This window comes from Vitis riparia, chromosome 2 (genome assembly GCF_004353265.1).
Source record: "Vitis riparia cultivar Riparia Gloire de Montpellier isolate 1030 chromosome 2, EGFV_Vit.rip_1.0, whole genome shotgun sequence".
NCBI lineage: Eukaryota > Viridiplantae > Streptophyta > Magnoliopsida > Vitales > Vitaceae > Vitis > Vitis riparia.
This window is the reverse complement of record NC_048432.1, coordinates 9,290,145-9,308,077: the sequence shown is the minus strand read 5'-3', so window position 1 is coordinate 9,308,077 and position 17,933 is coordinate 9,290,145. Positions and strand designations below refer to the sequence as shown.

At 39.7% G+C, this 17,933-nt stretch overlaps 1 protein-coding gene across 2 annotated transcripts in view; it reads left to right on the top strand.

Moving 5' to 3' along the window:
• Positions 1 to 17,933, top strand: part of LOC117929257 (glycerol-3-phosphate acyltransferase ATS12, chloroplastic) — a 55,777-nt gene extending 37,844 nt beyond the window's left edge. The window contains exons 9-13 of one of the 2 annotated variants that reach the window (XM_034849529.1): positions 11,194 to 11,272; positions 14,625 to 14,744; positions 14,821 to 14,934; positions 15,579 to 15,771; positions 17,515 to 17,933. In XM_034849529.1, coding sequence (XP_034705420.1) covers positions 11,194 to 11,272; positions 14,625 to 14,744; positions 14,821 to 14,934; positions 15,579 to 15,713 — 448 coding nt within the window. In that variant the 3' untranslated portion in view covers positions 15,714 to 15,771; positions 17,515 to 17,933. The remainder of the gene's footprint in view (positions 1 to 11,193; positions 11,273 to 14,624; positions 14,745 to 14,820; positions 14,935 to 15,578; positions 15,772 to 17,514) is intronic. The other variant, XM_034849537.1, reaches the window with a different exon arrangement.

Here is a 17,933-nt window from a genome sequence, read left to right as displayed (position 1 = left end):
GCCTGCTGTGGGAGTCAAAGGGAGAAGGTGGAGCAGTTGAGGTTGTAGTTGGGCATACAGGATGTGTCGCTTGCTGGAGGTTTCCCATCCACCCCTCCTATTGAGGTCTCTGGCGTAGAGACTGACGTGAGGGGTTAGGTAGGTGGCTCTGCTGGTATAGTGAGAGGGGGCAAGGAGTCCTTGTTCAACAGACTGGACGTCTTTGGGTTAGGACCGGAAGGCCTTTGTTGTGGGCCTATTGGTTTAGATCTCGGGGAGGCCCAGGGTCCTTTTAATGAGATCCAGGTGGATTTGGGTCGTGTCTCCAAGCCCAATGACTTAAATGGATTCAAAAGGTACAACAAGGGGATGACAGATGTGGGCTGTGGGCCTGTTGAAGCTGACGCAAAGGGAGAAAGGGCTTTTTTTGGGGACGAGGCTCCAGTCTCTCTATCTAGGGCACAAAGTGAGCCTTCGATCATCAAAGAAAGAGGCGCAAGTGGAGACGACGACCCTCTTGTTGGGTTGTCGAGGGATGTGTTGTCGATGATGGCCTTTGAGATGACAGAAAGGGAGTTGTTGACTGACGAAGCGCTGCGCAAAGAGGCATCCAGGTACGTCGAATCTCTTTATTTCCCTGTGGGGGGTCGGGTGCTCTCTTCTTCTACTCCTCCTTCTGATTTCGGTCGAGCTGTATTGAACAAGGGGTCTTTCGGTGGTTTGGCTTTCGTGGTTAACGGAGAGGAGCAGTTTTCGCTGAGCATCATCCTAGCTGATGGCAAAAATGGGGAGATGGCCTCTGAGGGGGAGAAGATGGCAGCTAGAGAAGGTGAAGGTGGGGGGGGGGGGTTGAGTTGGAGGAGTTGTTATAGGATATGGAAGGGAAAGGTTGTCGATGGGACGACAGCTGCTTGGCGAGGTTTAGCACATTTCTAGGTTTTTCTATGGAAGGCTTTGAAGGTGAAATTTTGAATTTGCTTCTAAGGACTAAGAGAAGAAGAGAGCAAAATAATAAGAAGGGAACGTCAGGGTCTGCTAAGTTTGACCGTGAATTGAAAAAATTAGAATGGTCCATTAATTATAATGGTGCGAGAAAGGAGAATTCTTTGGTTAGAGAAGGTGGGGTCAGATTCTCGACCATTAGATGAAGCTAAAGATTTTATCATGGAATGTTAAAGGGGGCAATGACAGAAATAAAAGGAAGGTAATTAAGGCCCTAATCAAGTCGCAAAGAGTGGATTTAGTGTGTATGCAGGAGACTAAAATTCAAGATATGTCCCAGAGGGTAGTTCACAATCTTGGTGTGGGAAGATTCTTAGGTTGGGGAGCAGTGAGTGCAAGGGGGGGCAGCTGGTGGGGTGGTAGTTTTCTAGGATAATAGAGTTTTGGAGTTAGTAGGTATGGAAGTGGGTCTCTTCTCAATTTCGTGTCGTTTTAAAAACTGTGAGGATGGCTACTTGTGGATCTTTACGGGGGTCTACGGACCTACATTGAAAAGATACAGAGAACTGTTTTAGGAAGACTTAGGTGTCATTCGAGGGTTGTGGTCTAATCCTTGGTGTATTGGTGGGGACTTTAACGTGATTAGATTTCCCAGCGAGCGAAGTAGAGTAGGAAGATTGTCTAGATCCATGAGAAGGTGTTCAGAGGTAATTGATGAGTTGGCTTTAAGAGATTTGCCTCTTCAGGAGGGGCCTTTTATGTGGAGTGGAGGGCTGAATGGTCAATCCAGGTCAAGATTGGATCGTTTTCTGATATTGGAGGATTAGGAGAATCATTTTAGCGGGGTGACTCAGTGTACTCTCCCAAGGCCGGTGTTTGATCACTTCCCAATTCTGTTAGATGGGGGTGGTATGAGGAGAGGTCCAAGTCCATTTCGTTTTAAGAATATGTGGTTGAAGGAGGAGGGGTTTAAGGAGTTGCTAAAGGGCTGGTGGCAAGGTCTCAACTATAGTGGGTCTTATAGTTTTATCCTGACAAAAAAATTAAAGGCTTTAAAAATCAAGTTCAAGAATTGGAACAAGGAAGTTTTTGGAAAAGTGGGGGTGAACAAGAGGGTGGCTCTAGACAATGTGTCTTTTTGGGATGATCAGGAGCGGCAAAGAGTTTTAAACGAGCAGGAATTAGAGGCTAGAAAGGAGGCTAGGGAGGATTTCAAGAAGTGGGCGCTTATGGAGGAAATTTCATGGAGACAAAAATCAAGACAAACGTGGTTGAAGAAAGGTGATAAGAACACGGGATTCTTTCATAAGATGACAAATTCTAATAGAAGGAGGAATTGTCTGAAAAAGATTAAAATTAACGGCATCTAGCTTTTAGAAGATCAAGAAATTCAGAGGGGTGTGGTGAGGGTCTATTAGAATCTGTTATCGGATCTTGGTGGTTGGCACCTTAGTATATGTGTCAAAATATTGTGTAAATGACCGAATACCTTGGCCTTGAGTTTTGTATATTATATATAGACTTTACAAGGATGCTTTACATGGAAAGCAAATAAAAGCAAATAAATTCTAGCATGATTCTAGCCCTATACATGTAAACTATAATCTGTCAAATAATATATGCTAACTGTATAGAATAATTAATGGAGAAATAAGGAAACAATTGTGGGCTAAAATAAGGAAAGAAGGGTGGGCTAAATTAAGGAAAGAAGTGTGGGCTAAAATAAGGAAGGAAGTGTGGACAGGAAAGCTGTCCTTTGACAGCCCCCCTCAAATTGATGCAGGTTGATCAACAAGCATCAATTTGCTACTTAGCAAGCAATGTCGATGACAAGGGAGAGCCTTGGTGAAGATATCAGCAATTTGTAAGTCAGTGGAAATATGTGGAAGAGTGATAACACGAGCTTCAAAGGCTTCACGGATAGAGTGACAGTCCACTTCAATATGCTTTGTCCGCTCATGATAGACAGGATTGGTCGTGATCTGAATAGCGCATGTATTATCAGCATGTAGAGGTGTAGGATCGGTCTCAGAAAAATCTAACTCCGCAAGCAAACCTCGAAGCCAAATGATTTCAGAACAAGCAAGAGACATCGCTCGGTACTTAGATTCCGTAGATGACTTAGAGACTCTTCCTTGCTTCTTACTTTTCCAAGATATCAATGCATCACCTAAGAACACACACCAACCAGTGATGGAGCAACGGGTATCCGCACAACCAGCCCAATCAGCATCACTATAAGCAGCAAGGCGAGTAGAATTGCCTGCAGGGAAGAACAAGCCACGAGTAGAAGTGCCTTGAACATAGCGTATGATCCTACGAACAGCAGCCAAATGAAGATGACGAGGAGTCTGAAGGAACTGGCTGACTTGCTGTACAGCAAAAGAAATGTCTGGTCTAGTAATGGTGAGATAAACAAGGCTACCCACCAACTTCCTGTATAAACTGGGATCAACAAGTAAGTTGCCCTCCTCTTTGCAAAGCTTGACATTTAATTTCATGGGAGTATCAACAGAAGTAGCCCCTTGTAGACCAGCTGTAGCCACCAAGTCACTCGCATACTTATGTTGATTAAGGGAAATACCAGAGGGACTATGATGCACCTCAAGACCAAGAAAATATGTGAGAGACCCAAGATCTTTCATATGAAAGGACTCAGAGAGATGAGTTTTGAGCTGACCAAGTAAAGCAGAATCGGAACCAGTGATCACAATATCATCAACATAAACCAAAAGAACAACAATACCCATGTCTGATTTCTGAAGAAACAAGGAAGTGTCATACTTGCTCTGCCTGAATGAAAATTGTAATAAAGTGGTGCGGAATTTATCAAACCAGACCCTCGGAGCCTGTTTGAGACCATAAAGAGAGCGACGAAGCTTACACACATGTGAAGTCGAAGAGGGAAACAATCCCGGGGGTGGCTTCATATAAGTACACTCTTTAAGATCCCCATGAAGAAAAGCATTTTTTACATCCATCTGATGTAGTGGCCAATAACTGGAAGCAGCAAGAGATAGAATCGTACGAACAGTAGTCATTTTAGCCACAGGAGCAAAGGTCTCTTCATAATTGACACCATATTCCTGATTATTCCCAAGTGCAATAAGTCGAGCTTTGTAACGATCCAAACTTCCATCAGATCGGACCTTGACTGAGTAAACCCATTTGCAACTTAGAGGAACAATAGTGGGAGGACAGGGCTCAATGTCCCAAGTGTGATTGGCCTTTAGAGTGGCAATTTCTTCCTGCATAGCTTGTCACCAACAATCATGCTTAGCAACATGTGAGTAGCATGTGGGAATATCAAATTTGGACAATGTAGCAGTAAGGGCTGAAATAAAATTGCCAGAACTGGAAGAGGGAAATCCATACCTATTCGGAGGTGCAGACACTCGAGAAGAGCGACGTACTGAAGGTGCTGCATCTGACTGCATCTGGAGCGTGGTAGGATCAGATATCGGGTGAGCCACCGAAAGAGACTATGGGCGAGAGCGTCTCGTATACACAATACCTGGTTGAAAGCGAGAACTGACTGGATGAAGATCTGAGAACTGTTGCTCAAAGGAGGGAAGAACCACAGTAGAAGAGGATACAGGAAAGAAATGTTGATTTTAAAAAAAAATAACATTCCTAGAAATATGTGTACGATGTAATGTAGGATCATAGCAAACAAATCCTTTTTGACACATATTATATCCCAAGAAAGCACATCGAACAGATTGTGCAGATAATTTATGTTGCTCATGAGGAGGTAAATGAACAAAGCATACACAACCAAAAATACGAAGGTGATCATAACTAGGTTGCTTAGCAAATAAGCGGAAATAGGGAGACTCCATATGTAGGACTTGAGAAGGTAAACGATTAATCAAGTGAGTAGCAGTTTTTAGAGCCTCTACCCAAAACATGGATGGAACAGAAGATTCTAACAAGAGAGTACGTACCACATCTAAAAGATGACGATTTTTGCGTTCGGCAACTCTATTTTGTTGAGGAGTAGAGGGACATGAACGTTGATGAATAATACCCTTAGAAGCCAAGAATGCTTGAAACTCAGTAGACAAATACTCACCACCGGAATCCGTGCGTAATGTCTTAATAGCAGTAGAAAATTGATTGTCAACATACGCTAAAAACTCAGTGAAAGTACGAAAGACCTCAGATTTAGAGCGAAGAAAGTAGACCCAAGTAAATCTGCTATGATCATCAATGAAAGTCACATAATATTTAAATTTCTCATGTGAACTAATCGGGGAAGGTCCCCAAACATCACTGTAGATAAGATCAAAGCAATGAAATGCTCTACCTGCATGCAAAGAGAAGGGAAGAGTTTTACTTTTACCAAGTTTGCAAGAATCACACTCAAGAGATAAAGAATAACGATCCTTATTACCAGGTAAATCAGAGTTCAATACATGAGATAAGATCTAAGTATTGGGATGGCCTAAACAACGTTGCCACACCATACTAAGATCTGAAACATTATTACAAACAAAAGACTTAATAGAAGAAAGTGGAGAAAAATCTGGAACAGGTAAAAATAGTGGAAACAAGCGCCCCACTTTAGGTCTCTTCGCGATCGGCTTCCCCGTTACCTGGTCCTGCACAACACAACCATTACCAGAAAAATTAACAGCACAATTGTTATCAACTAATTGGCCAACAGATTCGTGGAAAGCTGAGGAGTAAGAAACACATCAGTGAACTTAGAAGAGGCATCGCCGATAGCAGCTATGGGCAAAGAGCTGCCATTGGCAGTCTGAATGGAAGATTGACCAGCGTAGGGCCGAACATGACACAAAGCGGTGGGATTATTAGTCATGTGATTAGAGGCCCTCGAGTCCACGTACCAGAGTTTAGTAGAATTGTTGCCTTGAAACCCCATTGCTGATAATGCTGAAATTAACATCCGTTGCACCATTTCTGAGGTGCAGTAATCTGGTGCAGGAGGTGCAGAAACAGAGCACGCAGCTAAAGGAGAGTCGTGTGTTGCAGAAGTTGCTACAGGAGGGACAATAATCGAAGTCTGAAATGCTTGGGCCTGACGATTCTGGGGGCGAATACGACATTCTTTGATAATGTGACCCTTCTTCTTACAATAAGAACAAAACTTCTTAGGGCAAGTGGCAGCAATATGCCCATATTCCTTGCAGCAAAAACACTGCAAGCTTTTAGAATGCATAGGTGGTCCGCGTCCTTGGGCAGCATAAACTACAGTTGTCGTCTCGGAACTGCCATGAGATTGCTCCAAAATAGCTTGAGTACTAAGGCGTTGCTCTTCGCGAAGTAACTCACCAAAACAAATATCAAGAGAGGGAACATGAGATATATTCAGTAAAGAGGAGCAGACAGATTCATATTCCGAACGTAGTTTCATAAGAAACTGATCACGCCGGGTAGTCGCGTGAATAGTCTGAATAGTTGAGAGAGCGGCAATAGGAACATCCGCTGTAACCAAATCAGCATATTCATGCCAAAGAGTCAGAAACGCTGAGTAGTAGTCCTGGATGGAAAGACTACCATGTTGAAACATGGCAATCGCATGTTCTAATTGAAAACGACGAGCATCGTTATCCAGATGATAAACTTTCTTCAAATAAGCCCACATAGATTGAGCGGAGCGATAGGGCCGCAAGTGGGTCACAATATGAGGCTCCACTGAACCAAGAAGCCAAGACATGATGCGTGCATCAAGCACAACCCATGAAGGAGAAGACCTAACATCCTGAGATTTGTCAAAAGTGGATGGTTTTTCAACATCCGTGCCATCAATATGACCCCAAAGGTCTTTTCCCTTGAGAAAAAGTTCAAACTGAAATGCCCAGGTAGAATAATTTGTACCTGTAAACTTAACACACAGAGGTGCGGAATTCATAGAAAATAAATAGAACCCGAGACAAAAGGATGGACCAAAAAAAAAAATCCCAGAAGAAAACTGACCCACAACAGCTATAGAAATACTAAGAAAAATGGTTGTGGTTGGGTGCAGCACGGATCAACACAGACTTGACTGAAAGACACGAGAGGCACCTCCGAAACCGAAAAGATAGAAAAGAATTTGAGGGAAGAAAAATTAGCAACCTTGCTCTGATACCATGTCAAAATATTGTGTAAATGACCGAATACCTTGGTCTTGAGTTTTGTATATTATATATAGACTTTACAAGGATGCTTTACATGGAAAGCAAATAAAAGCAAATAAATTCCAGCATAATTCTAGCCCTATACATGTAAACTATAATCTGTCAAATAATATATACTAACTGTACAGAATAATTAATGGAGAAATAAGAAAACAATTGTGGGCTAAAATAAGGAAAGAAGGGTGGGCTAAATTAAGGAAAGAAGTGTGGACAGCAAGTGTGGGCTAAAATAAGGAAGGAAGTGTGGACAGCAAAGCTATCCTTTGACAGTATGAACAGTCTGGAGTTTGATAGAATTGGGGTTGAGGAGGCAGCCAAGCTGGAGGAGATGTTTCTGTGGAAGAGGTGTTTTTGGCCCTTTCAGAGCTGAATGGGGACAAGGGTCCTAGTCCGAACAAGTTTCCCCTTACCTTCTGGCAATTCTGTTGGGATTTTGTCAAAATTGAGATAATGAGATTTTTCAAGGATTTTTTTGAGAGGGAAAAATTTGTCAGAAGCCTAAACACCACATTCCTGGTTTTAGTCCCTAAAAAAGGCGAGGTTGATGATTTATGCGATTTTAGACCCATCAGTTTGGTAGGAGGTCTGTACAAGCTGCTTGCAAAGGTCCTAGCTAATAGGTTAAAGAAGGTAGTGAGTAAGGTGGTGTCTCCTACCCAAAATATTTTTGTTGAAGAAAGGCAGATCTTCGATGCTGCGTTAATTGCTAATGAGGCCATAAACTCTTTGTTGAAAAGGGATGAAGCTGGTGTGTTGTGTAAATTGGACTTAGAAAAGGCTTACGATCATATTAACTGGGATTTTCTGTTGACAATGATGCAAAAAATGGGTTTTGGGGAGAAATGGGCTGGCTGGATTAGATGGTGCATTTCCACTGCTTCTTTTTCAGTTTTGATTTACGGATCGTCAACGGGTTTTTTCCAGAGTACTAGGGGGTTAAGGCAAGGGGATCCCCTCTCCCCTTCCTTATTTGTTTTAGGGATGGAGGCCTTAAGTTGCCTCATTAACAAAGCAGTAAGGGGGGGTTTCCTTACAAGTTGCAGGATAAGGGAAAGGGGTGGCAATGGAATCCAAGTTTCTCACCTGTTGTTTGTTGATGACAGGTTGGTCTTTTGTGAGGATTCCCAAGAGCAAATGGTTTTTCTAAGTTGGCTATTATTGTGGTTTGAAGCCACCTCTGGGCTGAGTATCAATTTGAATAAGAGTGAAATTATGTCGGTGGGAAGAGTAGAGAGTGTAGAGCTTTTGGCTTCTGAACTAGGTTGCAAAGTGGGAACTCTTCCTTCCACTTATTTGGGGCTCCCTTTGGGTGTTACACACAAGTCGGTGGTGGTGTGGGATGGAGTGGAAGAGAGGATGCGAAAGAGACTTGCCTTGTGGAAGAGGCAGTTCATTTCCAAGGGAGGGAGAATCACTCTTATTCGGAGCACTCTAGTTAGCATGCCCATCTATCTCATGTCATTGATGCGTATGCCAAGAATTGTTAAAATGAGACTGGAGAAAGTCCAAAGGGATTTCTTTTGGGGTGGGGGAGCGTTGGAGAAGAGGCCCCATCTTGTAAAATGGGTTGTTGTTTGTTCTCATAAAAAAAAAGGGTGGTCTGGGGATTAGAATCTTTCTATCCTCAATAGGGCCCTTTTGTGCAAATGGAGTTGGTGCTTTGCAGTTGAAAGGGAGTCCTTTTGGAAGCTTATAATTAGTAGGAAGTTTGGGGAAGAAGGTGGAGGGTGGAACTCCCGTGAGGTTAGGGAGGGCTATGGGGTGGGGTTTTGGAAGGAAATTAGAAAGGAAGGTTCTTTGTTGCTTAAAAATGTTTCCTTTACTATGGGGGATGGTAGAAGGGTGAGATTTTGGAAAGACATTTGGTGCGGGAATAATCCCCTTTGTGAGGCTTTTCCATCTTTGTTTGCCTTAGCGGTCTTAAGATGCGTGGGTAGCGGATTGTTAGGATTCGGTCGGGGATGTGGGGGGTTGGATTCCCCGTTTCTCTAGATCTTTTAATGATTGGGAGGTGGAGGCGGTGGAGAGGCTCCTTTCGACCCTTCAAGGAAAGAGGCTAGCTGCTGGGTTTGAGGACAGAGTGATGTGGAAAGTATCGAAGAATAGGATTTTTTATGTAAATTCCCTTTACAATTCTCTTGATCCTAGCTGTGCAGTCCCGTTTCCGTGGAGCATCATTTAGAGCCCTTGTGTTCCTACAAAGGTGGGTTTTTTTTGCTTGAGAAGCTTATTGGGGGAAGGTTCTAACCTAAGATCAGCTCAAGAGCAGGGGCTGGATTTTAGCAAACAGGTGTTTCTTGTGTTGTGCTGAAGAGGAGACGATAAATCACATCCTTGTTCATTGCCCTAAGGCAAGGGTTTTGTGGGATCTTGTGTTTTCTTTGTTTGGTGTTAATTGGGTACTCCCGCTTACGGTTAAAGGCACTCTCTTAGGTTGGTTCGCTTCCTTTGTGGACAAGAAGCGTGGAAAGACTTGGCAGGCAGCTCCTCTCTGTTTATTTTGGAGGGTTTGGAAGGAAAGAAACATGATAGTTTTTTATATGAGGTTTTGTCGATTCAAAGAATGAAAAATTCTTTTGTTTGTAATTTCTTCTCTTGGGCTAAGTCTTGTTTAGAACTAGGACCCCTTTCTTTAATTAACTTTGTTGATTGGTTGGGTTCTTGTTGAGGGTTGGTGAGTGTTTGCCTTTTTGTCTTTTGTCTTTTGTTGACTAATAATGTATACTCCTTGTATGCTTCGAGTTGCCTTTTAAGCTCCCTTTTTCTAATATATATTATGTGGGTTTATCTATCAACAAAAAAAAAAAAAAAAAAAAAAAAAAACATCCAAAGAGAAAAAATTAGTTGCCATAACATATATGCTTTGGAATAATACATAAGCAAGTGATCTATTGTTTCCTCCTTGCTATTGCACAAACAACACCTATCCAGCAAAGTCTGAAAGGAACAACACGGAGTTCCATTAATAAAAGTAGAAAAGCTTGTCATGGAAATACATCTAATCCTCCTTTGGCCACACCTCATTTTAGTCATGACCACCATTAAGAAGTCCCAATTAACATGATCATAAGCTTTCTCAATGTTCATCTTTAAAATAAGCCCCAAAATGTTGCTCTATAATCTTGAGTCAATGGCTTCACTAGCAATGAAAATTGCATCCAGAATTTGTCAGCCTTCTATTAAAGCATATTGATAATTTGAAACTACCCTTCCCACCATTTTCTTAAATCTATTCGCTAACACTTTAGGTTGCAACATGTACAATCCCCTACAAGACTAATGGGTCATAATTCTTTCAAATCTTCTGCTCCATATTTTTTTGGGATTCACACCAAGAAAATGGTAATTAAGCTTCTCTAGAAAATGCCTCGCGTGAAAAAGCTCCCTTAAAAAATAATCTCACACTTGACGATGTCTCAAAATAAATGCCAAAATGACATAGTAAAACCATTTGGCCCTAGAGCCTTATCCCTACTAAAACTAGAAAGAGTACTGAAAACTTTCTCCTCTGAAAAAGGCTTCTCTAATCTCTTGGAATTATCACTTCCCTACACTTCAAAACACAAACCCCCTTATGCTCAGTCTCCAATCTTCTGTCTTATAAAGAAGAGAATGAAAAGCTCTACACACCCCATCCTTAAGCTCGCCCTCCTCAAACAAAATATCACCATTAACTCTCACTATGGTCAGCAAGTTTCTTCTACTACACGCATTGGTCATTTTGTGGAAAAACGTGATATTGTTATCTTCCTCTCTTAACCAAATTTCTCTAGATTTTTGCCTCCATAAAGTTTCTTGCATTGAAGCCCACTTTCTATACTACTCCCATGAGTGGCCCTTGTGAGTTGATATTTGATGGGTGAATATCCCAGCTCCTTATCTCAAACAGACCCTTGATCTTTTAGGTTGGTTGTATACGAGTCTATTACTATAATTGGAGACAATTTACTTTGGCTGGATGGAATTCTGCCTTAAAATTGTTCCATATTTTATACTTAGTTTCAGAGACTGGTCATGTGTCATCATTTTAGATGTTATTTGCCTAATTTTCTTGATGTGCTGAAATCTGCTGTGTTGTGTTCTATCATAAATATATGGCTTTCTAACTGAACTTATTTGAGTCTAGGGCTGGATCACAAATAATATGGATTGCACCAAGTGGGGGTAGGGACCGTCCTGATCCTCTGACCAAAGAATGGCATCCAGTGAGTTTTTGCACACTTATTTATTAAAAAAAAACTAAAAATTCCACACCATTGTTATAATTTCAGTTTTTTTGGAAAATATTGATCTTTTTTTTTTAATGCTTTGATGAGGATAGGATTTGCTTTTCTCTTCCCCTTTTTTTTTTTTTTTTGGTTTTGCAGTAATAAGTTTTCATCTTACGTTGGAGCTTTTTCTTTATATTATTGTGCAGCATAAATTTTGGAATTTGTACATAGATTTTATGATTTTTTTTTTTTTTTTATAGATTTCTACTTTAAAATAATAAAATAATATTATTCACATTAATATTATTGTTATCTTTTGGATTTATATATGTATTGCATTAGAGAAAAGTAAGAATCTGTACAAAAGAAAGAAGGTCGAATGATCCTTCAAGAAAAGAAAATGAAGAGTATAGCAAGGATAAAAAACCAGAAGTTCCTGTGATCGAAACCCTTTTGCCTTGCATGGTCAAGGAAACAACATCAAAACTAGGGGGGCAGGAGATAAGAGGCTCCCCTCTTGCCCACCCTATTGACCCCTTAATTGGTTGATTTAGGGTTACCTAAGAAAGAGCAATCCAATCCTTTACCAAGGTCCGCAATCCTTCCCATCTGGTAGTCTCCAAAATCCTCTATGACCTATAGTAGCCAAAGAAAAAAAAATTGTTGCTGAATTCCCATTCACAAAGAAATTGTTGATGCACAAACCTGCAAGGAAGCAAATATTTTTGCTACAATAATTAGTCAGAGACCAGATCCCACCAAGAAAGCTTGAAGAATCTCATCACGGTGATCCCTAATGAATCCACTAGTGCCCATTTGACCCAAATTGTTGGATTGCTGGATTGTTGGATGAATGTACACTGAAATTGAGCTTCAGAACACCAACTAGTGAAGGAATCCACCCAACCTGTATATCCACCACCAGTAAGCAAGCCAAACTGCAATATCCTAAAATCATGCTAAGTGGACTCCTGAGAGTACCTTGGTACTGACATCCAAATAGATGTGAGAAGGACATTCTCTCATAGATTTGCAGCTATCAATCTCTTCTTATCCTCAAAGATCCTAGCATTCCCTTCTAGCCAAATAACCCTCCAAGTTCACCAAGATAGCTCCCCAACACAACGTCCTGCCCTTGAGGCTTCATTCAAACCAATAAAAAGAAATAATTGCCACCCTTGAGACAGCCCTTGGAGATGCTCAGACTATCTCTCTTGTTGAAAGCAATCTTTGCCATGACTCCAAGGCAAGGGAGCAGTGGAGGAAAAAGATGCCGGATGCCCTGCTAATTATCTACTCCTAAAGCTATAACACAACAATCTGGCTAATGACCTTATGGTGGTTTCTTAGCTGGAGCATATCATTTTTATTACCTTTCTATTAGTAGCCAACCAAACCTAGCCTTATAATTTAGAAAAGTTTTGGAGTTCCAAATAAGTCGTCTTAGGTGAAAGAAGGGGGGGACTCAACCCCATAAAGGGTTTAGGAGGGAGAGGAGCAGTATGCCTCAAGGTTCGACACCTTTTCTCTTTTTGGTGTTGGCATCTCCTATTTTCTCTTTTTTGGTGTGTCTTGGGTTCTTCCCTCTTCAATGAGAGAGATGCTCACAAGTGGGCACCAGTCTTTTTTGGGTAAGGAAAAGGAAAAGGGTGTGGCAGGCTCTGCCCTTTTGTGCCTTTTTTTGGACAATTTGGAAGGAAAGAAATAGTAGGGCATTCAAAAACAAGGAGCATTCTGATTGAATTATTAAACTTAATTTTTTGTGTAATCTTTGGGTATGGTTCAATTTGTTTATAGGTCTTGGCTCTTCTTCTATTATAGATTTTGTGGATTAGATAAGGTCTTGTTGAGGGGGGATGTTTTTTGTTATCCCTCTTTGAGTTTTTGGTGGCATCTTAGGCGCCCATTATATACTCTCTATGTACTTTGGGGTTTTTTTTTTGGCATTTCTCTTATTAATATACATTCTCTTTACCTAAAAAAAAAAAAAAAAAAGGTTCAACACCTTTTATTGGAGTTTCCAAGAGAGAGGACACTTTGCTAAGAAACAAGAAAAGCTGACAAATCTTCAATTTCTCAATGTAAGAAATTCCTCTAGAATTCAAGAGTCCAAGAGGGAGAGCCATGCATATAAGGAATAGAACCTGGCAGTAGGAAGACCCTTGGGCTCAAAATATAGCAAAGATGGTGAAAAAGATGGCATAAGAGTTTATCTCATCACCATAGGTCCTCCAAGAAAAAGAATAAAGGATCATCATCAACACAATGGCGTGAATAAGTTAGAATAAATTTGGATAATAGCTTTCAAAGTGCATCAATGAAAATTCTATTTCTCATAGAGATCCCTAGCATAACCGAACACCCCCACACAACCCCAACGCGCCCCCCCTCCCAACTCCCAACAACAATAGGACAGGTGATTTCTCTGACCCTCTTCCTGATTCCAACCTCAGGAGATCTCTTTGAATATGTCCTTTACATGTCAAACAGACTTTGGGAACATTAAGGCCTAACCATTCTGTCTTATTAATATAAGGGCAGAACATAGTCTCAATTAGGAAACCATAGGAAGAGAGATGTAATACCAGTAGGATACATGTTATGATTTGAGCTTTTTCTTCTGAAGTTATGTAAACATTAGATAAAAAATTGAAAAGACTAATCTTTTGTGTTTGCCATATTTAATGTAATTACTAACTAAAGTATAGATTTCTATCTTCTTGTGCCTTACGGTATCTATGTCTTGTTTAGGATTTGCCATGTTGATGCATTCTTGCTTGTCATGCCATGTCCATACCCTCCATCTGTTCTGATGCAGCATACTTGGAGGGGTGGCAACTACAGTAATGAGTTATGGTGCTGCCCATGAAAGTAGTTTAGGAAGAAGTTTTATTGATTTATTCAAGGAATCCTGCTGGAGATAAGACTCCATTAGGAAAGAAAGTAGTTGTTCTTGTCCATGGAGAACTTGTGTCTGGGGGTAGAAATCAGAAGGGAGCTATAGATGTATACAAAAAAAGATGAATGGATGCAATGGTCTGTAAAAGAAACTATATATTTTTTTTTTCCTGATAAGCAAATAGAGGTGAATGGATGATATAAGCTCCTAACAAAAGGCAGTGCAACCCATTTATGCATGATATTTACAAACAGTGCACAAAACCGGAAAAAAAAAAAAAAAAGGAATAAAACAACTATTTCCTAGCTAATGAATCCTCATACTACCAACAAAAAAATCAAAAGAAAGAAACATGTGGAGAATCCAATCTCCCAGCAATATGATTGTTTGATTCCTTTCTATTTTGGTGATGCCATTACATTCATGTACTGATATAAGAGGGGTCAGGCACCCTTTGATGCATCTTCAGTGGATAATATGAGAAGGCTTGCAGAACATTCTGGGGTTCCAGGGCATATTTATCCCTTGACATTGATGTGTCATGACATCATGCCTCCTCCTCTCCAGGTATGTTCCACCCCCTGATCTGTTGCCTCTTATGATATCATATTTTCTTTGTCACTGCACAATATTTTTTTCTCAGGTAGAAAAAGAAATTGGGGAGAAAAGATTGATCTCTTTTCATGGGACCGGATTATCAGTGGCACCAGAAATTAAATTCCATGAAATTGCTGGTTCCTATGAAAACCCTGATGAGGTTAGTTCACTTAACTTGCTATGGCCTTCCACATTTTTGGGTTACATATATTCTCCATGAAGCTTCATCTGGTACTCCTATCATTGGCTTGGACATAAAAATTATGCAGGAGATAATTGTTGGAAAGTAATCAGTGTAAAGGCTGAGATCTCCTCCTGTCCATCCTGATTTTTAGTTTAGTCTCGATAATATTCCATATTGTATCAAAAAGAACAAAGAAGAAAAATCTGATTAAAAAAAAAAGAACAAAGAACAAAAAGAATTTTTTTTTGTGATACTGGATTTGGAACGATGAAGCTTGATTTGTGTTATCAACTCCAAATAGGTTTAGAAGGCCCCAGTTATAATAATGCATAATCTCTGATATTTTTATGTTATATCTGGTAAACTTAGATTTATTTTTTTACCATGATACATGTGGATTGATGGGCCCAAAATGTTAAGAGGAATTGTTTTCTTGATAAAGTGAAATTTTAAGAGGAATTGTGTCCATTTGTTTGCTATATTTGTATTATATTTTTAACTAAGCAGGTTCCTGTTCTACATTCAACTATCATTGATGATATTGCTTACAAGGAGCAAATCTCATGCCCATGTATATGGTCCACTTTGACCATTAACAGGATGGCTGTTCTTCTTTACAGGCTAAGGAGGCTTATACACAAGCTTTCTATAATTCTGTTGTTGAGCAATACAATGTACTCAATTCTGCTATACATGGAAAACAAGGTCTAGGGGCATCAACACCAACTGTTTCATTGTCACAACCATGGAATTAGTCAAACATTTCTACCTCTCTCATATCCTCTTGCTTTATTACTAGGTATCTTTCACTCGGTAAGTCATATCTAAGAATTTAAAGATTATGAACTTATTGTTTTCCTTCGGTGTTAAAATTATAAAATTCTTTGTTGCTGTGAGAATTATATAAACTTTGATGGGGTTCTTTATGTACAAAATGCCATTGGACAATATGGAAAAAAATATTCCACATGTTCTGCTTAAGCTTCAAATACCTAGATCTGATATCACGCTTAATTGCATTGCTTGTGGGTATTTCTTCTCTCTGGTAATTTTATCTAATGAATTCACTTTCTTTTTTGGTTTTCTTGTATACTTGAGGAATGCAAACAGTATGGATGAAGCGGTTATCCAATTTTTAGGACATTGGGATTACTGATACATGGAAGAGTTCTGTGTTTGTACCTTCAAATTTGTGGAGTTATTTGGGCATTATGGGAGAAAGTAGAAAATATTTATAGTAATTATCCTGAAAAGTATGAGAGTTGCTTCATCTCTGGTATAATTGATGAATTCATCCTGTTATGAATTATTGATAACCTGCAATACTGGACAAAGAGCTTCTGACTGAATATACGATAAATTTAGAAAGTCATATGTGCTAGTTACATTAGCAATAAACCCATGGAAGACATCAGGCCCTTCAAATACTCCACTTAGATATCTTTTGATTGAAGTTCCATAGTTGAAACCATGGTGAATTGACTTTATCATAAACACTGGCCAGTTAATCTGATATTTGATATTGTAAGAGGCGTGTATATATAGTAGTATTTCTTCTTATTGGGGGTATAATATGTACTGTGTGCAACAATGCAAGTAGAGTATAATAATTTATATTGGTAGAATATAGTGAAAGCATTCCAAATATAGTGAGTTGGTATGGTATGGTAAAATGTTAGATCTAATGAAAAACATAAAATAAAGAGGATGAGAAGGGTAAAATGTTGATGTTTGTCCTGGCTATGTTTTTTTCTAACATTTTAATCTTTTCTCTGGAGGAAGAGATCAATCAAACTGTTGCTTGTCCTTCTCTTCATAAAGCCAAAAAAGAAAACAAAAATGAAAGAATTCTTTGACAGTGAGCTGATAATGCAATTCCAAAGAGTTGTATTTCCTGCACACTATTATTTTAGTTCTTTTCTGCTTTTAATCCTTAAGAGGGTAGCGCCGTCTATGGAATAGGTGTGGACAATACCTTTATTTGTAGGAAGATGGGTTTCTTTAATCTAGTACTGTAGATATTAACTAGAATGCTTTATATCAAGCTCCTTTGAAAAAATGGTATCAGGCTTGGGAATGAAAAAGTGTAACCCGCATTCAGATGAGAAACAATATTCTGATAGAATGAATATTGAAGTAATTTTTTTCAATTTACATTTATACGTATGTAAAACTATCAGGCTTCTTATGCGCGTGTCTGGGTGTTGTAACAAATACAAATTTTGAGCACATGCTAGGGATCGACCAGTCCATGGAAGAGGTAGAAAGAACAGATAAATTGTTGTGTCTTAACTGAAAGCCACAAAAGTTTGCCTCCCCAACAACAACCCCACTCCCCCACAAGCTTTACTTGACAGATTTTAGTGTCTTTATCAGAATAGTGCTTTTATTACAAATTTGAAAAATAAGACTTCTCCACAGTATATACTGGTCCAGGGGAGGAAGAAAGGAAGCCATAATAAACTTGTAATTTTTCTTCTTCTACACCAAATATACGTATGCATTAATAGACTATCTCTGTCATCTATGTAATGAATTTCTCATGATTTATTGCAGGCTAAGACAATTCTTTAAACACAATTCTGTGACCCCTCAACCCCAGGGTGCTTGCTTGCTGTTAAATGATATTGTGCAACCACAAGAGAGGGCTGTTTCTAATGGCCACGACTCCCGCTGGAGTTTGTCATCTGTCATCAATTTTTGGGTTCTTTCTGTTCCTTTATCTGGGAGGTTTTGATGGGGGGTTAAAAATTGATCAGGAATCGGAGGTGTCTCAGAAGTTGGATATCAGGTGTGTGGTGTACATATCTGTCTTAGTTGTTGTAAGAATTGTTCCAGCCATTGATAAGCAGTTTACATGTATATTCATATATCAGATTTTCTGGAGATGATAGCTTTTGTTATATAGTTTTATAGATCTTTTACTTGAGATTTTCTTTATGCTAGCAGAGACTACGGTGGTGTTTGTTTTTTTA